At 46.2% G+C, this 25,930-nt stretch overlaps 1 protein-coding gene across 1 annotated transcript in view; it reads right to left on the bottom strand.

The window, feature by feature from the left end:
* The window catches only part of VPS8 (VPS8 subunit of CORVET complex), a 2,052,516-nt gene that overhangs the window by 1,478,083 nt on the left and 548,503 nt on the right, over positions 1-25,930 (bottom strand). The window contains exons 17-19 of the mRNA XM_078680452.1: positions 9,867-9,957; positions 3,097-3,143; positions 2,910-2,999 (exon numbers count right to left, since the gene is read on the bottom strand). Coding sequence (XP_078536578.1) covers positions 2,910-2,999; positions 3,097-3,143; positions 9,867-9,957 — 228 coding nt within the window. The remainder of the gene's footprint in view (positions 1-2,909; positions 3,000-3,096; positions 3,144-9,866; positions 9,958-25,930) is intronic.

Raw genomic sequence — 25,930 nt, 5'->3', positions numbered from 1 at the left:
CCGGGTATCTCTCCCAATTTTGTGGAATGCTTTCTGAATGTTTGAAATTTTAGTTTCGTAGCATGTTGCCAGCCCATTACAAGTCTCTTGAGAAGGAACAATAGCTCTTCAACGGGCATGTGGAGAAATGAAAGATCAGGGGGAAAAAACAGGAGCTCTGCTCGACAGAAGTGATTTTCTCAGAGAAAAACTGGCACTAGGCCTGCTTGAGAAAAACAAATTCTGAGAGCAGATTTATAGACAGCTTTACTATCTGAAGTGTAGTAATAGCACCAAATGTGCTCAAGCTTTTCACAGGCTTTGCATTCCTCAGCCAAGTGCGAAGAGAACCAAGGAGTGGCAGAAGATCTGCCCTTTCTCTTCTTCTGCTCCTGCACGGGGGCTAATGCATCTGCTGATCCAAGAACCCAGACATCAACAGCCTCTACATTTAGATTGACATCATTAGTCAACCGGGGGCATGTGTTAGTCCACCCAATCCCAAGACTTCACCCTCTACCATGCCCTAGGGGCAGTAAGGCCCGGCAACCTACTCTGCTGATTGGAGACAACAAAAGTCCTGCTCTGCTTCATGCCATGTTGTGGAAATGACCCTGCGAATTTTCCTTGCACTGGATGAGGATTTGAATCATGGAAATTTAAGATCCATCTGAAAATCCAAATGACAGCTCTCTTCCCCCTGTGATCACCATAGAGTCAAGGAACACTGTCGGGGCTGAAAGTGAATTGGGGTAAGACCTGTTTGTTCCCTTTGGCTCCGGGGGTGCGGGTGCTGGAGACAGGGGGAGAGTTGCGTTGGAAACGTCAATGTTTATCGTACCTGGGCACCCGCATATATCACTCGCAGCCCGACCTCCTGGAGGGCAATGTGGGTGGGGCAATGAGGGGGCTCCGGAGCAGTATGGAGTTCTGGCGAACTCTCCCGCTGCAGGTGGCGGAGAGGGCAGCGCTGCTGAAAATGGTGGCGTTGCCGCGTTTGCTCTACTTTTTTCGCACACTGCCAAGATGGATTCCGGCGTCCTTCTTTCAGAGGCTCAGGGTCTTGATTACAGAGTTTATTTGGGGTTCGGGTAGAAGGCGGGTCACACTGACTACCCTGATGCGACCGAGAACGGAAGGAGGCCTGGCGGTACCCGACTTTGAATGGTATTATTTGGCGGGGCAGCTGCAGTGGCTCACGCAGGCGGTGGCCCGGGAGTTTAGGGGCCCGGAGGGGGCGCAGGGCAGAGTGATCCCTCGGCCTGTACTATCGTTTATAGTTCTTCGACAGAAGATTAGTCTTGATCAGCTTACTCTCGAGGAGCGCACTCTCCGTCTATGCTGGAACAGGAGCCAGAAACGGGCGGGGTTTTCCTGTTCCTATGCCCCGAAGAACCCTCTGGGCATGAGCACTGCCCTACCGCATGGAGGGGATTGGTCTGCGCTGGTGGTTTGGGAAGAACTTGGGGTCCACATGTTGGGGGATTTATATAGGGATGGAGTTCTGTTATCATTCCAGGACTTGCAGAACACTTTCGACCTGCCGCGGGGAGACTACTTGTTGCACGCCGCCTTAGTAGCAGGAATTCAGCGGCAGTGGAAAATGGGGTTACTGGAACCTCCGACATCGCTGGGCTGCCAATATGTGACCATGGCAGCCGGAACGTTTAAGGCCATTACGTGCCTCCATAGGCGATTGACGACTGAACGGCTTCCACCCCTCGAGGCTCTGAAAGGCAAATGGGAAGCGGATATTGGTAGAATTATACCGGAGACGACGTGGCCTCACCTGTTGCGGCGTGCTTGGAAGGGAACTCGTAATGTTAGGTTCCAACTGGTCCAATTCTTTACACTGCATAGGGCCTACCTGACGCCGGTTAAAATCCTACAGTATTTCGGGGGCTCTCATTCACTGTGCCCAAGGTGCAATATTGAGGGTGCTGATTTCAGGCATATGTTCTGGTCCTGCGCAGGGCTGGGGTCCTACTGGGAGGAGGTAGTGACATGCTTAAACCAGGTGACGGGCGTGCAATAGAGGTGGAGATGGGGACTTGCTTACTACTTTGGTTCCCGCATACACCCAGAACTAAGGTCACAAGTAAGTTTTATGACTGGGATTAATAATGGCTAAGAGGGAGCTTACTATGCATTGGAAGTCGAAAGCGGGCCCTAATTTTCTGAGATGGAGAGCTAGTTTCCTGCATTGGGCGGGCAGCGAAAGGATACTCCGTTTACAACTAGCTAAGCGCACTGCGAATGACAAAGCTATGGAGGCCGCTAGGGCATGGGGAGCGTTGGTGGCAGCACTGCAAATACCGGCCAGTGAGGATGGAGACGAGGATGAAGATGAGAGGCGGGCTCAGGGAAGTGAGTGAGCATGACGAATGCACAGGGCGCACAGAGGAACTTGATGCATAGAACAGTGATGCGGAAAGGGGCTGCATGGCATATTCCAGACACAGGGGCCCTAACAAGCTAGTGCAGAGACACAGTGAACATACATTTGATCAGTGGATTTCTTTGGTTGTTTTTGAAGGAGCAGGATAAAAGAGGCACACTGAAAGGGGGGTGGGGGATTAGAACAAGTTGGGGAATGCACTACCTAAGGGATGTTGACAGTTTGGTATAATATCCAAAGGGCCATCTGCGTAATGGCAACATGAGTAACACCAGATGTCCATATTGCATGATATGAAAACAATAAAAATTCTTTTAAAAAAAATAGAGTCAAGGCACATGTGTAGAATGTAGGTACGTGCATTTCAAAATGTTGCCTCTGAACAGTTGATTATGAGACTTCACAGACGCATTTTGCTTATAATTTCTGTCCACAAAACATTTCGATCTACAGATCAAAATTCAGATTTCTATAACTTCACTCATTCTTAGATTACAAGAAGTATGCTTCCAAATGAAACAGGGCAACAGACCTGAAAATGTTGTTCCATCACTTGGATTTTACCCTGTTCAGGGCATTTTTTTAAAGCACGATCTGCAAACTGAAAAAGGATTTCGACCATCTAAGGGACAAAAGAAATGTTTTAAAAAAGCATAGATGTTTCTGAAACATTAAAATTTGGTTTTCATAATATTGTTTTTGTGGAGAAAGAAAGTTACCTGATCTCCAACAACACCTTTTCTCTTACTGATATCAGCAGACAACCCTGTAACAATAAAAACGCAGGTAAAACATACAAAGCATAACCATTTACACTAGAATAAGAAGCTGTATAAATACAATGTCCATGCTAATGGACCTCAGATATCTGGCAGGTATAGAAGATACTCATTACAGTAAAAAGCCAGAGCACAGAGGTAAAACACTTTATGGCAACTTTTCTGCAACTGCTTCCTGCCTTGATAGAAATCACATTTTGCACGTATTCCAATAATATAATAATAATATAATAATAATAATAAAGGGGCTTGTAAAGCGCCTGGTGACGCCATCCCGGCGTGTCCCCGCGCTGTGGAAAAGAGTCAAGGCCAAGAGATGGACTTACAGGGAAAACAGATGGGTTTTCAGAAGCTTTCTGAAGATGGTTTCTGAATCCGCTAGTCTGATGCTCATAGGGAGCAAGTTCCATTCTTTGGCGGCCATAACACGAAAGGAGCGGCCCCCCATTCTGGCTTTCTTAACACGGGGAATTTTCAGCAAGCCGGTTCCCCCAGAGCGGAGAGTTCTGTTAGGCTCATAGGGGATAGCTAGATCAGTCATGTAGGGGGGAGCTGTATGAGAGATGATCCTGTAGCACATGAGAAGTGCTTTAAATAAGACTCTCTTCTTTATGGGGAGCCAATGCAGAGTGGCTAGGGCAGGTTTAGAAGCGGCTCCTTTTGGAAGTCTAAGGACTAGGCGTGCTGCAGTATTTTGGAGTACTTGGAGTCTCCTGATGTTTTTCTGCGTTGTTCCGAGCAGAAGCACATTGCCATAGTCCATCCTCGAGGTCACAAGAGCTTGGGTCATAGTGCGCCTGGCTTCAAGAGGGAGAAGGTCTAGGGTGCGATTTAGAGTCTTCATAACACCAAAGCACTTCCCTACCATTTTATGCACATGGCTGTCGAAGGAAAGTCTGGGATCAACCCAGATCCCCAGATTTTTGGCTGCTTGGCAGGGGGTGGGTAACGGCCCCAGACATGATGGCCACCACTCCTTGGTCCAGCTCGTGTCCCTGCCTCCAATTACCAAAACCTCCGTTTTTGAGCCATTGAGTTTCAGGCAGTGCTGGGTCATCCAATCTGCCAATGCCTGCATGCAGGTTTTAAAGTTGTCGGCAGCACTGCAGGGGGGTTGGGACAGGGAGATGAGAAGTTGGGTATCGTCGGCATATGAAACTAGTTCAATGCCGAACGATTGGACCACTTCAGCCAGGGGGGCCATGTAAAGATTGAACAGGGTGGGGCTCAGGGCAGAGCCCTGAGGTACCCCCTGTTCTAAGGCTATGCTGTCAGAGAGGTACGTGCCTCTCTGAACCTGGAAGCAGCGTCTGGTGAGGAAGGCTTTCAACCAGCCCAATGCTTCCTGGGTGACCCCGGCTTTGTTCAGACACTGCAGCAAGATGGAATGTGCCACAGTGTCGAACGCGGCACTAAGGTCGAGCATAATTAGTGCCATGGTCTGGCCCTTATCAGCGCCAGCCCGTAAGGTTTCCGTCGCTCTCAACAGGGCGGTTTCAGTAGAATATCCTGACCTAAAACCTGATTGGGAGCTGTGGAAGGCATCATTAGACTCTAGATAAGCCATGAGTTGTCTATTAGCTATTTTCTCGGCTACCTTCGCCAGATAAGGTAGCAACGAGATGGGCCGGAGGTTCTCTAGGGTGTCTTGACTGATATTGGGTTTTTTCTTTATCGGAAGAACAATGGCTTTCTTCCACTCCACAGGGAGAGTGGCCGAAGAAAAGGATAGTTGGAGAATGTGTCTAAAATGTGGTTCTAAGACTTTAAGGCTGGCTGCTAGTATCTTCGGAGGGGCAGGATCCCTAGGAGAGCCAGATTTAATGCTTTTACAGATACTAGTTAGAATCAAGGTAGGAGGGACAGAGAAGCAGTTGAGGCATGTTTTAGCATGGGTAATCTCCAAGTTCTCAATGAAGTCAGATCCAGAGGGCAGCTCATTAGAGAAGTTGTCATAAATGTTGGTGATTTTATTGAAAAAGTACTTGGCAATATTATTGCACGTTTCAACCGAATCATTCAGGGCAGTGCTCTCGTTAGATACCACAGAAATTTCTTTAAAGATTTTAAAGAGCTCCTTTGAGGAATTCTCCGCTTCTCCAATGCGGGTTTTATAGTGGAGGGCTTTAGCAGAGCGAATAAGTTTGTAGTAGCTCGCTTGTGCTTTTTTATAGTGGCTTTTAGCTGAGGGGCAAAAGTTGGTACGCCATTCGCGTTCCAGTTTTTTGCAAGCAGTTTTTGTATTCTGAAGTTCTGGTGTAAACCATGGGGAGGGTTTTCTCCTTTTCTTGTTGATTAGTGACCTACGAATGGGGGCAGTACTGTCTAGGGCAGTTTGGACACAGTTCTTAAGGCAAGTATAGGCAGTCTCACAATCGGGCCCTCCAGGAGGTCCAGCCGCTTCAAGTCTATCCTGGAAAGTGTGTATGTTAAAGTTTTTCCACTTTCGATTTTGATATACCTGCGTGTTCTCATTTCTTAATTCAGACTCAGACACCCAAATATGTATGGGAATGACAAAGTGGTCGGACCAGGGGACGGGTATAGGAGGAAGCACTTCCGCTCCATTCCAGTTACCAAATATGGGGTCGAGCAGGTGGCCTTGTCTATGAGTAGGGTCCAGGTTTTTAAGAGTTAGTTGCAGAGAGAGTAATTCTGCTTTTATGCAAGAGGCATCTTTGTCTAGGACATCATCAAAATGGATGTTCATGTCGCCGAGCACCAAGAGTCTAGATTTCCTTAAAGCAAGGTGTGCTGTAGCCTCTACTAGGCTTGCTATGAAATCAAACAGCCTGCCTGGGGGTCTGTATATAAGTATGCCTGAAAGAGAGTGTTGCGGGCCCAGTATGATAGTGAAAGAGGCTGCTTCGCAGTGATCAATTGTCAGGGGAGATAAGGAACATTGCAGTGGGGCTTTAACAACAATAGCTATTCCTCCACCTCGACCGTCCTGTCTGTCAAGCCTAGCGAGGGAGTAGCCAGGAGGCAGCGCCTCTATGATGTCTGGGTCAGAGTGTTCGCCCAGCCAGGTTTCCGTTAGCAGTAGCATATCGAGTGCCTCATCCTCGAGTAAATGGTATATTTGAATGCAATGTTTCCTAAGGGATCTGCAATTAAGCAGAGCGGCTTTTATAAGGCTTTTAGGGGGGGCTTTTATGGATCCCGTTTCAGGAGTGAAAGGGCACATAGAACAATTGTGCAGTGATAAAGCATTCATAGAGTGTAGACATGGTAAAGTTTTGTCAGGACGGAAATTCAGCAGAGTATGTTTATCATACCGTATAGGAGGGGATTTTGGTTGGCCAGGGAGTCTGGCCCCGCGCCCCGTCCAGTCGCGGACGGGCGCAGACGGGCTTGACTTTGGCTCGACTTCGGCGCGCTTCCAGCGCGCCCGCTGCACGCGTCCGCTGCGCGGTCGCTGGCCAACACACATTTATAGGCAGTAGGGGCAACTAGAGCGCTGACCTGGCCGCCCGAGCCCGGAAGTGGTAGGCTCCTCCTCGCCCTCCGCAACAAACGCCCAGAAATGGACGCGGCGGAACGGGGCGGGAGTCGGCAATCAGGTGAGTGACAATAAATGAATTAGCACACAAATAAATTTAAAATTAGCCTTACTCGCTAAGATTAAAATACAACGCTATGAATCAGCGCTAAACAGTGTGAACATTAGAGCACAGAGCGCGAGCGGATAGAGCCTGCCACTGCCACCGGCAAGACTCTTCTCCACAGCGCGACTGAAAGAGGCTGCAGTTTAAATACACACGCCTCCTACAGCGCCACTAGAGCGCTGACCTGGCCGCCCGAGCCCGGAAGTGGTAGGCTCCTCCTCGCCCTCCGCAACAAACGCCCAGAAATGGACGCGGCGGAACGGGGCGGGAGTCGGCAATCAGGTGAGTGACAATAAATGAATTAGCACACAAATAAATTTAAAATTAGCCTTACTCGCTAAGATTAAAATACAACGCTATGAATCAGCGCTAAACAGTGTGAACATTAGAGCACAGAGCGCGAGCGGATAGAGCCTGCCACTGCCACCGGCAAGACTCTTCTCCACAGCGCGACTGAAAGAGGCTGCAGTTTAAATACACACGCCTCCTACAGCGCCACTAGAGCGCTGACCTGGCCGCCCGAGCCCGGAAGTGGTAGGCTCCTCCTCGCCCTCCGCAACAAACGCCCAGAAATGGACGCGGCGGAACGGGGCGGGAGTCGGCAATCAGGTGAGTGACAATAAATGAATTAGCACACAAATAAATTTAAAATTAGCCTTACTCGCTAAGATTAAAATACAACGCTATGAATCAGCGCTAAACAGTGTGAACATTAGAGCACAGAGCGCGAGCGGATAGAGCCTGCCACTGCCACCGGCAAGACTCTTCTCCACAGCGCGACTGAAAGAGGCTGCAGTTTAAATACACACGCCTCCTACAGCGCCACTAGAGCGCTGACCTGGCCGCCCGAGCCCGGAAGTGGTAGGCTCCTCCTCGCCCTCCGCAACAAACGCCCAGAAATGGACGCGGCGGAACGGGGCGGGAGTCGGCAATCAGGTGAGTGACAATAAATGAATTAGCACACAAATAAATTTAAAATTAGCCTTACTCGCTAAGATTAAAATACAACGCTATGAATCAGCGCTAAACAGTGTGAACATTAGAGCACAGAGCGCGAGCGGATAGAGCCTGCCACTGCCACCGGCAAGACTCTTCTCCACAGCGCGACTGAAAGAGGCTGCAGTTTAAATACACACGCCTCCCACAGCGCCACTAGAGCGCTGACCTGGCCGCCCGAGCCCGGAAGTGGTAGGCTCCTCCTCGCCCTCCGCAACAAACGCCCAGAAATGGACGCGGCGGAACGGGGCGGGAGTCGGCAATCAGGTGAGTGACAATAAATGAATTAGCACACAAATAAATTTAAAATTAGCCTTACTCGCTAAGATTAAAATACAACGCTATGAATCAGCGCTAAACAGTGTGAACATTAGAGCACAGAGCGCGAGCGGATAGAGCCTGCCACTGCCACCGGCAAGACTCTTCTCCACCAACTCTTCCCACTAACTAATTCACAAACGAAACTGAAGTAGGAATTGTGAGGTCTTTAATAGTAAGAAAAGCTTCTTGTAAATATTAACATGTTATATATTTGAAGGTAATTTAACAACTGACCAACTTCAGTGTTTTTAACATAACCTGTAGTTTCATTTGCTATTGCTACTGTAATAAACATACATTTTGAAAGAGAATTCACAGACAGTTTTAGCAACACTAATGTTCATTGTCTTAAGACTATTAACTGAACAATTCTGTCCTGGTTGACAGACTGAACCTTAGCTGTTTTTGACATCTCTAGAACACAAGATTGGCTCCTCCTTGAACATTACCCCCTGCAATGATCAATGTTTTGAGAAAATAGGCATGCTGGACTAGGGTTATAGTCTAAAAAGTAGGGGCTTCAACTTTATTCTTAATCAAGAGGGTATGCGTCCAATTTCATTAACACTGATGGGAGTATTGGAATGTGATGCTACTCCTTGGCTCCAGTCACCTTTCTTGCTGCAGCATTAAGTAGTCTCTTGAGGGGCACTCTTGTTCCATTAAGATCCCGACTTGCATTTCTACCCCTAGATGGGTGGAAACATTTTACTTCTGTTGTAGAGGTTTATGAGGCCCATTTTACGATTCTCACCCTTAACTACAAACTTTATACCATTGCCAGTGGAATTGGGCAGATGATGTGGCTAAATGAGCGAACACACAGTAACTCTGCTCTCTGCCTAAACCATAAAGTATTAAAAGGCTCCACACCCTAAAGTGCTTTCGAAGGGATTATCAACTGAATGTGGTTATCACCGGAAAACCTAGCTCAGCACACCTACAAATGTTTCCACGTTACAATTCCAGATCCCATGGGTCTGGCTCTAGTGTTGTCTTTAGTCTAGTATGAATACAGAGTTTGGAGGCGTTCACTCCTTTCTAAACCTACGAAAACAGACCTCACATATGGCGAGGCACTAAATTGGCAGTTTCCCAAACGGCAAAGAATTGTGGGCCACTGACAGCAGGTATCGTTATAGGCTCTGAGAGGTAAGCTGCAGAAGGTAAAGGCACTTTGACCATTCAATCCAATCTTTGTAAATCATGGGCTCAAACTTGGCTAAAGCGGTAGACTTCAATTTAAAATACAAAGCCTGAGTGTCAAGGGTTGGGTGGCATACAGGGACAACAACCTGTATTATTTTTGGTGACTGGATATTATATACCAGATGATTCGGATTCAGTGATTGATATTTGCCCTCTGAACTCTCTAACAGTATTCTATATTCATCCTTAATCTTCTTTTTTAAACAGTAATAATTAAAAAAACTCAAATCAGCCTGACTGACATGGCCCGCTTCGAAAGTTTCTGCCTATGAAAGAAGACAAACAACTCTAAAAAGATCACAACGTTTTCAAGACATTTAAAATACTGGTATGTGGGAATAAATGAAGTTGTTGTTTCTACTTTTTCTGATAACTGCATTACCCTCATTTAATAATATAAACAGAAAACTGTAAAGTGCTTCCCTTTGCACGTTTTATGATCGGAATACTCCAAGTGGAAGTTACCAACCTTGCTTAACCCAAATTTTAATCAGTTTCTGGGACACATATAGGTGCACAAATAGTTGGTTTTGGAAAAGAGTCAGGCAATTGTGCAAGTTCAGTTAATTTTCTTACCGACTACAGCTTTTGCTTTGCCTTCATAAAATGACCATGCTAATGCCAGTGCTTCTGTAAAAAGTTCTTGCTTAAGCAGATGATTCACTCTCTTCGAAACAAAAGAGAAAAGAATGGTGTATTTCAAATTAATGTTACATCATCAGACAAATCACCTCAATATCTATGCAAATTTTTGACTTTGACCAAAATGATTTTGGCTATTTAATGCGCTCTAACCATCACTTCGATTAATTCAGCAATGCGTTATAGCTGCGAAGTGGCACAAAAAACTTCTACATAAGCCCTCTTTTACCAAAATATTTTATATTACTATCACCAAACCAATCCTTTATAGATGGCACAAAGTACCACATGACAAACATTATAAGAATAAAGCAAGTCGCTAAGGAGTTCCATAATTATATAAAAGAATGAGGTTGCAGACCAAGTTCCTTTATATGGTCAAGGAACTCCAAGGGAACTTGCAATATCCTTTTACAGTACGGCAGAGGATATTTTATTCCTTGTAACACATGCTCACACCATCATTCTACCACAAACAGCTTACATCCTTTGTGTTTTACTCTTTGATATGTAAAAAATAGCATGTTTGCAGATGTGAAGAATAAAAGAGGGATCCGTAGTATACATTTAAACACATCAAAAGGCATGTAGTTATTTGTTGCAGTTAGATGTAGGATCAGTTTCATATGAGTCAGATTAAAAATGCTATAGCTCAGAATGCGCAGAAGCCATCAGGGACTCTATCTTTCCTTTCAAGACCTACAGCTTGAAAAAGAAGAACACATTGCCATTAATATCTCCTTTCAGTTGATCACTGTTCAATTAGAAAAACATAACAGAAGGAGGAAAACACTGTTTCCGTCGTCCTTGCTTAGGCTGCAGCTATAATTATACTTAGTGACCTACCTTTCAGCTGACTGTTGGTTCTGGCAGTAGGCATTGAGATGTCAGACCTCAAGTGTAATAACTCGTTATAGTTGAGCATCTATATTTATATACATTGGTTCTTAATTACAGGGATTGCAGTTTCACAAGCTGTATATCCCAGTAGTGCACCACAGGTAATAAAAAATGATGCCAGGGAAAATCTATAGTTCTAGAGGCTGACTATGGAAGCACTTATTTTCATTCCACAACTGAATCAAAGTTCTAGCAGGAAAGAATCCCTAAAAATCTAAATCTCAAGTTTCCAATACTCAGCCATTTTGGGGAGTCATGTGAATCTAAGGGGAATAAAATAATTGGTATGCCTATCAACAATTTGAATGCCTATCCAAAAAAATCCAAATTATATTTTGTACAGCACTGAAGTGACACTCTCCATTAACTGTTACATGAGAAGATTGTAGGAGGCTGGCTTAGTAAATGGTGCATACTTATTTTAGTGAAGCACCTTGCACTAATCCAGACAACGCTTATGGTGATTGTAGTGGTCTTAGACAACCATAGAAAGCCCTCTAAGTGGTAGCTGTAGAAAGCAGCCTTCAGGCTTAGTACAGAAGGAGTGTTAAGCAGCTTGTTTTACCAGAACTAATCATGTAGCGTAGGTTAAACGAAAAAGAACCACACTGTGTAGTTATAAAAATAGTTTTGTTTATTGTACACGCTCACTAACACATCGGTATATCTCGTACCAGGAGATATCAACACAATACACACAATATTTCAAATGGAAACAGGTCAGTAAGCACAAATACACAATGGTTTCCATGGGGAGACCAAACCATATACTCAAGACATCTCAAGACACATGCTCAACATATAAGCTTTTCTTGGTCCATACTTATACATATCATTCTGCATAATACAACTTGAACGGACAAATCATGAATATACAGGTACACTTTCTTTAATTTACACCGATTTGTCCTGCCACCCGGGGGTACTCAGGTCTCCCTGTATATCAGAGCCCTGTTCCGTCAGACGTTACAGAAGTCTGCTCCAACAAGTATGACCGGTAGGGCGGCCAGAGATCAAGCGGCCTAGTTGCTGGAAGTTGCAATTGGGCATATAGCTCACTGATGATATTGCAATATGACATGCTGAACACCCAACCCTTTAATGTTGGCGAATATTTACTCCCCCAATGAACTGCAATTTCTCTTTTGGCGAACAACAAAGCTATTGCAAGTAAAACGCTTATACGGCTTAGCAATCTCTAGTACATAGCCTAATAGTGCCTGCAAAGGTATAGGAGAGTGGTCCAACCCGGTCATTTTTGGATAGCTCATTAAAAACCTGGATCCAGTACTGCGCTAACTTGTGACAGGTCCAAACCACATGCGCAAAGTCAGCCATCGGGGCACCACATCTGGGGCAGGTATGTACTCACGAAGGGTCAATGCGATAAACCTTGTTAGAGGAGACGTAAGCTCGCCATAGAAATTTTAAATATAATATCTTGTTTTTGTGATTAAACAAAACCTTTTTGCTCGCAGCATGCACTCCACCGTGCATCTCTGATGGGGTAGCCCAAGTCCCGCTGCCCAGCCGCCTGTATCCCCAAGTCTCTAACTGGAAGCATTGCTATTGTGGCCCTGTACATTTTACACATAAGATGCTCTCCACTTGTATCTTTGACAAGCAATGTCAGTGGGGGAAAATCCGGTGGTTCCAAAGGGTAACTTGGAACCAGTGATTTAAACGCTCTTTGCAACCTGCACAAATTAAACTGGTCTAGGAACAAAGCTTCTTGAAACTGGGTATCCTCATCTCAGAAAAATATGTTCCCCCAGGAACGTGTCTCCAATTGTAGTCAAATCGAATTTTTTTAAGGTTCACTGTACCGTCACTTCCCGTGTGATGGAAACCAAAATGTTACCCACCAGCGGGAGCACTGAAAAATATAGCTGCTGTGTTCTCGTCGCCCGAAAGAGTTGCATCCAGGCCCAGTTGGTCGTTGACAATGTTTGAATGTCCAGTGGATCTCGCTTTAGACCGACCGGTAATAGCGCCGACAGAGGGATGGGTTGGGTCTGCCTCAGGGCGCAAGTATAGAACCCACGCATCGAAATGAATCCAGTGTCTAGAGAAACCAGATAATAAACGCAGAAGTTCAGAATGCCAAACCCACCCTGTTCATAAGGAAGTGTCAAAGTGCCCCAACTGATTTTTCGTTGTTTGCCACCCCACACCAGATGAATTAACTTGGAGCGGAGTGTGGCAAAAAAGGCCTTGTATAGAGGTACTGGGATATTCTGGAAAAAATATAAAAACTGAGGCAGCACAATCATTTTGATCCGGGCTATTCTGCCCGCCATGGCTATGGGTAGTTTGAGCCATCTCTCGATTTTATCACCCAAGGAATACAGTAGAAATATGGGGTCCTGGTTGATTTTTGCATTAGGAACTCCGCTTCTTTTGTTGATAGCCAGTCGTGTGCTAGGGCTTCCTCCACCTTCTTAGTGACTCAGTAGGATCATATCGTAGGTACAGGATGATCCTACTGAGTCACTCAGAATCACGATAGGCGGTATGGTGGAGGAAGCCCTAGCACACGACTGGCTATCAAAAAAAGAAGCAGAGTTCCTAACGCAAAAATCACCCAGGACCCCATATTTCTACTGTATTCCTAAAATACATAAAGACCTAGATAACCCCCGAGGGAGACCTATTGTCTCTGGTATCAGCTCTATCCTGGAACCACTTTCAAAATTTGCCGATGCTTTCCTCCGCCCTTTAGTACAAGCCAAGGGTACCTATCTAAAAGATACCAAGTCAGTCCTACAACTACTCAAAGAGCTTCTATTTGACCCAGACACCCAATTACTGCTGAGTCTCGACGTGGAAAGCCTGTACACCAGCCTCCCCCACGAAGAGACTCTGGCCCTAATTGAGGAAGTTTTGTACACCACGCATTGGAACTACCAGACACCCAGAGGGGTAGTGCTAGAGTGTATCGCACTAGCACTCACCCAAAACTTTTTTGAATTCAACACCACCATCTATCTCCAGAGCCATGGGACCAGCATGGGGGGCACCTTCGCTCCAAGCCTGGCCGGGCTGTATGTCCACCACATGGAGACTAACAAGATTCTCCACACCCTCAACCCCTTCAGACACCACATCATCACCTGGAAAAGGTATATCGATGACATGCTCGTCATCTGGCAAGGGGACTTAGTGTCAGTAACAACATTCATGGAGTGGCTAAATACCCAAAACCGCTTTCTGAAATTTACCCACTCAGTGTCCAAGGAGTCACTAGTTTTCCTAGATCTGAACATTTACCATGAGGGCGGAATCTTAAAAACTACTACCCATTTCAAGCCCACAGCAAGAAACTGCCTACTCAGGTTCGACAGCTTCCACCCCCGACACCTTCGGGAGAATCTACCTTACGGCCAGTTTCTTCGCTTAAGAAGGAATTGTACAGACGTGGCTGCTTATAAATCTCAAGCATCTGACCTCAAAACCAAACTACAAAAGAGGCAGTACCCCGAAAAAATCATAAACACGGCCATGAAAAGGGCTAGGAACAATAATAGAGAAGCTCTACTGGAAGACAAAGTACACCTTAGCACGAAGCAGACAAGACCTATATGTGTAACCACGTATAGTACACATTCCAATGAAGTGTCCAAAATCGTCAACAAACATTGGCACATCCTCACATGTGGAACACTGACTTTTGAAAAGCCACTGTTCGCCCACAGAAGAGGGAGGAAACTTAAGGATATACTTGTCCATACCCGCCCCAATCGCAACCTGCAACTGCCACTTGCCCTTCATGGAATACAATGCCACTATCCATCTGGCAACTGCGGCAGTTGCCACCTTACTAAAAAGAGCAAACAATTGACATTCAGCAATGGAACTAAGTGGGAACGACACAAATTGACAAATTGTAACAGTAAGAACGTTGTGTATATGATTACCTGTCCTTGTGGCCTAGAATACATAGGCATGACCACCAGAGCAGTAAAAGTGCGTATAAACGAACACAAAAGTAACATAGGGTGCAAGAAAAGCACCACCAAGATGGCCACAAATTTTGTGGAAACACAACACTGTGTGAATGACCTTGCATGGACAGTTATTGAGCAACTGCAAACAGAGGGAGGCCTGTTTGAAAAAGAACAACGTTGGGTGTTCCGTCTGGGCACCCACATCAGAGGTCTCAACGACGAAATACCTTGGGGCCAACTCACATGAATCTGAGTGAATGTAATCTTGTCAGCAGACCTTAGTTGAAGCACCTTTTTTAACAAACAGTAATCCCTCTCAGTCTACCTGACGATATTGCATACTAAATAACCCTCCCTATACTGCCAGGACCTATATCAGCAATATAAGGTACATTCCCACCAGTCCAGCGTGAACAGCGCCTCATAATGGTACGCACACTATATTAGGGGCTCCATGTATTTATAAGGAAATACCATCTTGAGCGAAAATTCCTGAATCAGTATTTCCTATTTTCCCAATTTCACCGATTAACATCGCCCTTAGGAAACATCATTATTTCCAAGTTCAACCGCGCCGTATCAACGCGGCAAATGAAGCATTCCTATAACACGCATGCGCCCGATTGAAGACGCCACGCATGCGCGCAGCTGCATCTCTCTAACGCGCATGCGCTTAAGACACGCGAGAGAACTCCGGCAGGCAACACAGGTGTAACGCCGGAATACCCATGTTTGGGCACATCCGACTACCTAATTGATCATTTCAGGGCTAGTTGGCAATCGTAACAAGTATAAAACATGTGAGCCTCCCTGGAGACACCGCATTCTCAGCGGAGCCGCGTATGGGGCAGTCAGGAGGCATATTCTCTCAGGCTTCGTGAGTATACAAACCCGAGGAATAGACAAATAGACCAGCGGTAATGTAAGTACAACAAACGCTCATAGTCTGCATCATTTTCAGGTAGCGAACCAGCACGAGGACCCCTACGTTTCTGAGGCTTATGAGGCATCGTAATTGACTTATAAAAGAATGCATTCTTTGTGCTTTTTACTGTACTAACTTAACTCTTGAACCTTATAACCACCACAAGGCCATTTGATGAGCAGCCAACGTAATCTTTAGAGTGTGTGCTTTATGTTGAGTGTTTGTATGTCTTATCCTCGTTTATTTTTTCACGTGAGGCACGATTTCACGCATAGAATGACATCCCATGTCTAGAGATCGAAGCCCGCACCATATGAATTAATTTTTTCCACAGGTCACTGAGCCTAATGTATGCTAAGGAGTGGACTACCAGAAAAAAAATGTTGTCCCCTTCCTTTCCAGGTCGACTGAATAGCGACAAAATCATCAACCTTGTAGGTACATTGTAAACCTGCACTATATCTCACTTTTATAAATAATCATATTTTAAGTTGAGAAACGCGAGTAAGGTGGGGATTTGTGTACCCCGTCCTGAAGAAGGAGTTCCGACTCCAAAACATGTGGACACACACACACAGGAGGTGATGCACATTATCCTGCATACCACACCTCCGCCTTTTTTCACCTTTTAATAGTACTAGCCCGGGGGCCCATTAAAAAATGTTTGCGCTTACCCCACGAGCCAGGTCCTTTTTAATCATCACTCGTCGATAACCTCACCATTCACGCACATAAAAACAAAACCCTCACAAACACCACACATAGCCATCTAAATAAGTGCTCCCGCGTAGTCGTAGGTCGCAGCACGCCGCATCCCGTAGAGGGGTGCGAAGACCCCAATGATGAAGCATGACACCAAGGGTCCTTTTGGTGTGTGAGGGGTATTTTACCAACACTGGGTGCTCCCCACCATTGTAGGGAAATCCTTCCATTGTAAGAGTGGATTCTTATCCTGAAGGTGACACACCAAAGGGTCCATCACAATGATAAATAATGGGGAGATTGGACACACCTGACGTATACCCCGTATACGTATAGTGTATAGGAGGTCGTCAATGAACCGTTCACCCAAACTCACGCCAATGGACGTGTATATAATAAAGAAACCACTGCTATGAACCTCAGAGCTTTCCCCAGTCTAATCAGTTTGGCCCAAAGAAAGGCCATTCCAACGAATCAAAAGCCTTTTCGACATCCAAAATTACTGCTGCAGCTGGGAGTGTGGGCAAGATCCTATGATGAGAAGCAAACAGGGTGTGATAGAGGGAGATATTTTAGTGTTCTTAAAAGGCTTACCTGAGACAATAAAAGTGAGCATTAGTCGATCATTGTAAAATACATAAAAATATTAAAACACATTAACAAAGCTGTACAGCTTTAATAATAGATGTTCTCACACAGGCCCTTCTATTACACTGGGGCTATTTCATGGCCATACTTGAGGACATCAGAACATACATTGTGTAACTTCATGAAAACAAACCATTTCAATGTTTGAAAAACGTATTTAAAAAGATATTAGAAAAACTGTAAAAAACCTTGCCAAATGCGCTATGCACTATTACTCTTACCTGACAGGGAGAGAGTATTGCAACTATAATCGCCAGAACTTAGGTACTGGTTCTTTCTTTACAAACATTCACTATAAGTCAACACAGAAAGTGTGCAACAGAAAACAAAAAGGCCTCATTCAACATTAGACAATGATTTAAAGTGCATACTCATAATAGTGGACAATAGAGTCAACACTATCAAGATTAATTTGACTTATTTTAACGCTAGTAAAAGATACAAGAGTTTACAAACACCCTACCCCATTAGTTAGAAAGTGGAAAGATGAATGAAGTGCAATTGGAGTATTAAAAACAGTATTAATTAATGGGGTTTTCAAGTCTAAGGAACAAGGCTCTTTTAATATTTCAGAGCAATACTTATGTTTTAACAGCACAACTTCCTTGTTAAAAAAATCCTAGATTAAAGAAACAAACTGCAATTACAGTTTTAAAGATATTGCAAGTAATATATTCTGGAGTGATGAGATACAGTCAATTCCAGATAGATCCACAGGAGTGTAAGTTAACACTACGCAGCCCAAAAATGGCCTCTATGTATTATGATCTCTAAAAAAACAGTTACTACAAAAGACCACAGGCCAACTATGTTAGGTACTTGGTGACAGCAGCAACTCACTGCCTTGGATACACTAATGTCGTCTAATCCATGTGGACATCAGAAATTTGGCCATAGAGTAGACCACCACTCTAGAAGTGTCAGTACTTAAAATCCTAAAAGCCTCCATGTGTCGTCTAGTTCCAAAGTTTCTACATAATGAAACTATCTGTTTTACTCTTTGAGTACTATAAATCGGACATAAGAAAAGGATATGGGTTAAGGATTAAGCCACCTTCACACAAACACAAGCAGGGCAGAGATCAACCCAAGTGGGGTCCAATGACCATTTGCTACAAAAACAAATGGTTTGGAGAATCATTTATCTGAACTAGATTTTACGTGCAAGAGGAGGAATAACTTAGTGAATTGTGGGTTTGTATGAAAAACATGGTTTCACATCTATTAATTCTAATGATAATGTCCCTCTGCACTAGGTCACTGTGTGGCCTGCAACATACTCCCAATAATTTTTTTCAGTTCTGCTTTTGAGGAGGCAAACCTCTCTAAGCAGGAAGATCAACATTTGTCCAAGCCCAGTTTCCCCAATAGTGATTTAACACAGGTCAATGACTGAATTTTCCTTACACATGACAAGACAAAAGATCTCAAAGAACCACCTGGTATGGTTCTAGGGTTGGTGAAGTCCATAGACAATGCCAGAAGGTCAAAAGTTTACCTCTATTTTCTGGGATATACCCATTTGAGCCAAATCCTAGCACATTGGAATCATTGGTCTGCTAAGTGGGAGACCCAAGAGAGATCTAATACACTTATTTTCAACTGTTTATAAAATCTAGAGCCTTTATATAATATATGTCACATGCAGTTGCCACCCTATTAAATGTTGTCTGTCTATGGATCTTGGCAATGCTCACCGCATGGTGGATTAGTAAAGTGTCTATATTCACGAAGTGCCCTGGAGCACAACGGGTCTGTTAGCTGTGTGCCTATTTTCTGTGTCCTCAGGCAATTTGGACTTACAGAAGGGGCTGCAGACACTTGTGCAGCACACTCTGTATTACGGATAACACCAGCATTACATAAGTACCAGTGTGACCTCAAGGGGAATTTCTGTCATTTCCATGGGGGAGTGGACCTTCTGTAATCCACTACATTTTTCTTCATGGAAAACTCTGCTTGCCTCCTCCATCCATAGTGCAGCTGCTTTAAACCAACTGATGATGATTGAGGATACTTTACTTTTCTAAACTATTGTGATGTTTCTTCTTGCTAAGAGCAGATAAAAAATGTTGCCTTATCTTTGTCTGTTTTTGGTCTATTGAATGATCCAGTCTTTGAAGCCCACTCAGGCCTTTTGCTTGCCTCAGCATATGTGAGAAGCAAGTCCAATATTCTGTAAGTGCAATAGAGCTCCAAGGAACATGAATACTGTTTACCCCTCGTTCTTGACAAGGCAGGCATTGTGAGGGGGCCCCTGCATATCGTACTGCTCATTAGGGGGATTAAATATGCTGTGTGAAGAATGTTCAATTGTATGCACCTAAAATGCGCATTGTACAAACCTTTGCTGGGATAATGAGTGAGATTTCCTTCTGCATTATTACCCATCTACTTCTCATTTATCTCCGAGTCATATATCATTAAAAACCTTGTGTGATTTAGGTGAGCTCTACAAAGTAATTTGACCAGTTTACTCCCAGTGAGCAAGTTACGTAGACCTGTAACAGCTCGTGTGTTTGCAGCTCTTTTTCGACAACCTGCAAATGCTTCCACAAAAGCTCTAACTAGTCACCCATATAATAGAAAATGCTCTCCGCGAACACCATAGTCATCTATCAGCGCTTGAAAGGTGGTACCATTTTAAAAGAAGTTCCACATATGTTGTTAAAATTACCTCAGTCCATCAGGGAAGACTTGAAAGAGGTATAGCTGGGGCGTACAGGATCACTTTCTTTGTAAGGCTAGCAATGTGCTTCAGACTCACAAGAGTTGTGCTAATCAGGCTTGTGTGAGTGAGTGATAGGCACTCTTGCATTAGGGAACAACACCCTCTGTAGTGTGCCATCAAAGGACCACGAAGCCACGGTTGTGGTGCGGGCACCGTAGATCCAGCCGCTCTATTACAATTTGGGAGGTCAGATCGCCATGGGACCACATCGCTCTTGAGGTCGCAATGTGCTTGGAAGTGCTTACTCGGCACCGCCAAGCATATTACGAGTTATATGCCTATATGGGGTGAGCTTTCAATGAAAACTGTGGCAGAAATTAAACAAAGGGGGGCCTGCAGGGCCCCCGTTGCCTCAGGGTCATGGGGTGCATGCAGGGGGGGCACATGTTGTGCCCCCATGTGCAAGCAACCAGTTCCTGCACGGAATGGAACTGCATTTGACGCTCCCATTGTGATGTCCTTTTTCAGAGGCACTGGCGTGGGACCACTATAGAAACGCAACCAGGCAAAGTCGTAATTAGGCCCTTAGTCCAGCCCTTGTATGCAGTGACCTGTTAATCATCTAGCTGCCCACCTTAGTTAGCTTCCATAGTACACTATTCCATTTCCAGCACTGCAAGCCCTGCACATTTCCTGCCACAGTCCCATTACAGCAGTTATGGGGTGTGCAACATCTCTGTAAAAATATATTTATATTGTATTCATTATCACAAATTAAGTCATCACTGGAGCCATCAAGCACACTGACATCAATTTCTCATGTATTGTTTACGTGGCTTTTTAGGTGAACATGATGAGACTGACATGAGATTGACAAGGTACAGTACAGCATCTACAGAGGAATCCTATTATAATAACAAAATTAGTAAACCAGCTGTATTATGGTCAGCGTTGCTGACAGCAATACCTTAAAAATGGTAGACAACAAGTTCTCTGGCAGACAACATGCTTTCTAGTGAACCATCTGGTAGTGCGCTAGCGAATGTTTTGTCACTGAATGTGGGCCAGAAAAGGGGACTGTCCTGAGACCGGGAGCTCGATCACTGAGGAAGGCGTTGTACGGAGAGCAGGAGAGAAAAAAAGAGACAGCGGACAGCAGCGGGAAGGAAGCGGTTTATGCCACAGAACGACAAGGCGATGTGGAAGCAGAGGAGAAAGAGACGCGGGCTGGCAGAGACGAGAGATAACAACCAAAGCAGACCACCAGAGGAGAGAGAGACCAGGAAGCCTGCCTGATCACCGGGAGACAAAAGGCTGCATGCTCCAGGGAGCCATGGCTCTTACTGGCTAAAGGCAAGTCCCGTGTTGGGGATTTCTATACTAACAGAGGAGAAATAAAATGTGATGAACAGAAGTGTAGACTGGGAGAGGGAAGGGAGTCAGCACAAAAGGGGCACTCTGATACGATTTAGGTTCTTTAGAAACACAAATTTACGTGGGTGCTGGTTCTGGTATAAATATATAATTTGAGAACCACACCTTAGAGAGAGTTCTTTTTTATGTTTGTTTCCAAGGGATAAAGGCAGTGAGCTCCCAGGATACCCCAGCTTCAAGAACATTCAGACAAAGGTGGGATCTCATGAACCTCTTGAAGGAGAAAATAAGAGATAGTTAAAAGAGACTTATTGTCTCTTGTTACTTATCCAAACCAATTGGACTTCTCTCCTTTGTTTATCTCTGTACTTCTTCAAAATAAACCACAGTTGTACACCCACCACGCAAGATTATGGTCATCTTTACTCTCTTTACACAAGCCTTCAAAACAAGGAGGGTAAGGTCCTTGAGGATTATGCAATTGGACAGAGTTTCCACCAGAAAGAGGTTTACTGAAGCCAAGTATCTTTCTTCTGATGGATACTATACCTACATATTCCCCACCTTTTGAATAACTTCCCCAAGCAGTACCCAAATAGGAGGTGAGTTTGAAAGGCTGGTTGAACTAAAAGTCCTGAATGACAGAGCCTGCAATGTAACTGCCCCTTTGCACCTTCGAATCTAATAATTATGCTTTGTGAAAGTGTTGTGGGAAGAGGAAGTTGCAGCTTTGCAGATCTCTGCAATGGGGTCTCCATAGCCAGAACTGAAGTAAAAGATTTTGCTCTGATGGAGTGAGCTTTGACACCCTCTGGGGGTCTGTTGTGAGCCAAATGCACAAGATAATCCACCCGGACAGCATCCTCTTTGGAATGGCTTTGCCCATCAAGTTGCCAGTGCAGGGGAGCTTGGTCAAGATGGCAAGCGTATCAGATGTGCTTGCCTGAGCTCCGCGTGAGACCGTAAGTAATCATTCCCCATCCTGTTAGGCCCAACCTGGAGACACCCACCACAGTACGGATAAACCGCCCTCTAGAGCGGAGACACTAATCTGGTGGGAACCTGGCTCTCAATTGTGATTCGCCTTGACTGAGGCCTCTAGGCTGTGCAGAGATTTGAGAGAGTCCCAGCGAGACCGGAACATCCGGATTAACAGAAAAACTGTAGAGTCCTGCTTCCAGTGGTTGTGAGGCATGTAGGGGCGGCCTGGGTGAAGTGGTGATCAGGAGTGCTGCAGCTGTTGGCCGGCTGCTCCCTCTGACGCGTGGGCCCAGAGTGTTGGGCTGGACGTAGCAAGCACTGCAGTGCAGGCTGAGAACCCACTGCAGCCTACCGCTGCTGAGAAGGTGCGGTGGACGCCCAGGAGATGATCTCCCCACCATGGGATTGTGCTTGGAGCCCGGTGGTTCCTCTGCGAGGATGGTAGCGCGACCGATGGGGGAGACTGCAGGGCCTAGGACCCACACCAGGCATAGCGGTGAGAGGAGGCAGTGACGGCGAGTGCTGCTGCCCATGGTTCGCTGTTAAGACGCAGGCTGTGCCCTGGTGGGATGAGTGAGGGAGGGCCCTTTTGATAACCATCCCTAAGACGGCATGAGCAGGGCGGTCCTATGCACACCATTACCCACAGCACTGGTTAACAGGATGAACCCAGACAGCACACACGGGCCCACTAGTCCTGCAGCCCAGAGGGTGGTGGGGGGACCGGAGATTGGTGAGTTGTACGCACATAGTTTGCACTCGCCTGGGACTTGGGGCTCGGTGAAGCCCAAGTCAGCAAAGGGGATTCCATGGTGTGGGCGCTGATTAGGAATGAGGGAAGGACACTGAGCAACCTTGAGACCACCCTCGACCAACACTCTGCCGAATTCGAAAGGATACTATAGGCTATCTTGAACACTAAAACCACCCTGCAGTCTAAAATAGATACTGTTGCCTTAAATGAGAGCCCACTCCATGCACAACATAAGAGATTGGCAGTGAGGGTGGACAACATGGATTTCGCTTTAACCATGATGCTCCCCACAATGCGGCAACTCCAAACTCAACACAAGTGATGTAGGATGACAACCTCTCTGCAACGGAAAGAGGAAGATGCAGGGAGGCACTTGAGGCACAACAATGACCCAAGCATCGAACACTTACTTGTAAACCAGTTGATGCCCATGGTGCTGGCTGTCAAGGTACCCACATTTTTATCAGTTAAATGAGCATACCGCCTACCGGGAAGACCTCTTCAGCAAGGTCAGACCAGACCTGTGATCGCAAACCTACTTAACTACAGGGCCAGAGATTTGATTATCCAACTGTTTTGTATGAAAGGCACCTGGCAATATTTGAGGGCAGCACCATCACTGCTTTCCTGGATTTCCCCGCAGAGGTATAGCGCTGCTGCAGCTCCTATACATCGGTCAAACAACACCTGCGAAACTTCGGTCTCGAATACACACTTCTATGTCCCGCAAAACACAAGGTGACAGAGCGGGAAACAACCTACTTCTTCATTACTCCTGAAAAAACATGGACCTGGCTAAACGCTAAGGTCACACCAACACAGCCGACGGCTGAGCACCGCACAGAGGACTGGCTGATCCCGAGATGGAGATGGCCCGGAGGCTAGGAAATTGCCCCACGTATATATGTTGGCTATTTTTGTTACTCACTAATGTCACTTGTGTAACATGTAACTTACTGTCGGCATTGCTCTTTGCACATGTGTATCACTATCATCCATCCTCCCACACCCACCTCTACCGCCACACACACCTATACCGCCATCCCAGCATGGAGCCCATTGGCAAGCACACATATAAAATCAACTACCCATCCGCACTCACCAAAAAAGCCGCTAAACGCTTTAAACACAACTTCCTGAGGTCCCACCCTGAAACCCCCTTTGTCGACACCTACTTCTCACCGGTCAATGGATCCCTGAACATCGATATCATCTTCCACACCTCTCGCAGAGCTCAATGGAGAAAAACGTTCCTCACCCTACTCACTGTCTCCACCACCAGGAAATCTGCTCATGGCTTAACTCTCTCCATCACACCATCCCAACTCTTCCTAGGCAGAACCACCATTACTATCTACAATAACGGGATTGTCCTAATTCAATCCACAGACAGGAACCTGGAACTACTAGACAACCTGTTCCCCACTTTCAAAGAGAATCTCTCCAACCATCGGACTTCCACTCACATCCCCTCCAGTAATATCACCCCAGACTTCACACCCCCCACCGACAACTCTTCTAACCTAGCTCAGCACCAGAACGACAAGCACCTCACCTCTTCCTTCACCACACCAGTCACTCACCCACCTGCTGTAACCACCCCACACTCCGCAATCACAGACTCAAATAACTTCCCATCATACACCAGCCGCCTCCACACTCCCATCCCGGGGACCCCCACTCATAACACTCCCACTCCTCCTCTCCCCCCTGACATCACAGACCCCGCCCACAACCCCCCTAACGTAGCGCAGCACCAGAACGACACACATAGCGACAAATCCCACACTCTGTCCCCCCCCTCTCTCAGCCCCCTCTCCCACACGCTAACCAACCATGCAGAGCACACCACATCCACTATCTTAACTCCCCCTCCCCACGACAGGACCATCTCCAACGCCAGCTCCCCCCCCACTCTCAGCCCTCAATACCCGTCAGTCTCCCCCATCTCCACCATCATACACTCTACTTCCACCTCGCTCTCTCCGCCTGCCACGAATTCCCGCCTCCACGCCTCCAACATCCTCCGTACTTCATCCACTCCCATCGCCCCCTTACCCTCTCTCCTCCCTAACACCAACCCGTACGACGACGACAACACGGAGCCCTGCATGAACACCAACACCAACCTTCCCCCCCACCCGCATGATAAGCCCCAGGTCAGCCACTCACCCATGACTTCCACCCCCAGCACTAATACTTACCCCACGCTGGACAAGATTATGTCATCCCTCCTACAACTCAAAGAAGAAATCCACACCATAAAAGAAGACATGCACACCATCAAAGAGCTACTCACCACACCCCCTGGACTCACCTCACTCACCACCACCCCACCTCTCAACTTGCTCCCCTCCCGTCCTATCGACGTTCCTAAGCCACGTCCCTCACACTGGACCGCGATCCATGCCCACAATCGCAACAAGCACACCCGCCGCACTCACTGGACCGCGATCCCTGCCCACAATCGCAACGACCGCCCCCGTCGTACATGCAACCCTCTCTCGGACCTCGACACTCTCTCCCTCCTCCGCTCCTACGACCCAGCTCCCCTAAACCTCACAACGGCCTCGCACCTCCCCATTCCCACAATACACTCAAATCCCTGTAGACCCTCCACTCTTAACAACAGAATATCTGTCCCGAATAACCTTCGAAAAGTCCCCCTCTCTCTAGTACCCTCCTCCTCCCCCGACACACCCCGTCTCAAATGCACTCTCCTAAACTGCAGATCGGCTTCTAAACACTCCTCCGCCATCGCTGATCTCATCCTAAAATTGGACCTTGACCTAATCATCCTGACTGAAACCTGGCTAACCGAATCATCTACACCTATAATGGACATTCTGGTCCCCCCTAACTACCACATCATTAGGCTTGACAGGTCTGGCAAGATAGGGGGCGGAATGGCAAGCATTTACAGGAACAGCCTTTCTTTTCTGAAAGTCTCCGCGCTGTCCCCACCCTTCCTACGAATACATCTGCCTCGATATCATCAGTGACGGCAAACCGATATGCTCTCTTCATAGCATTTACCACCCTCCCAGAGACCACCTCATCTTCGCCCAACAAATGATGGACTTGATTTCAACCAAC

This window comes from Lissotriton helveticus, chromosome 3_1 (genome assembly GCF_964261635.1).
Source record: "Lissotriton helveticus chromosome 3_1, aLisHel1.1, whole genome shotgun sequence".
In the NCBI taxonomy this organism is placed as follows: Eukaryota; Metazoa; Chordata; class Amphibia; order Caudata; family Salamandridae; genus Lissotriton; species Lissotriton helveticus.
Note: the sequence above shows the minus strand (reverse complement) of the source record. Positions and strands in the feature narration are given on the sequence as shown.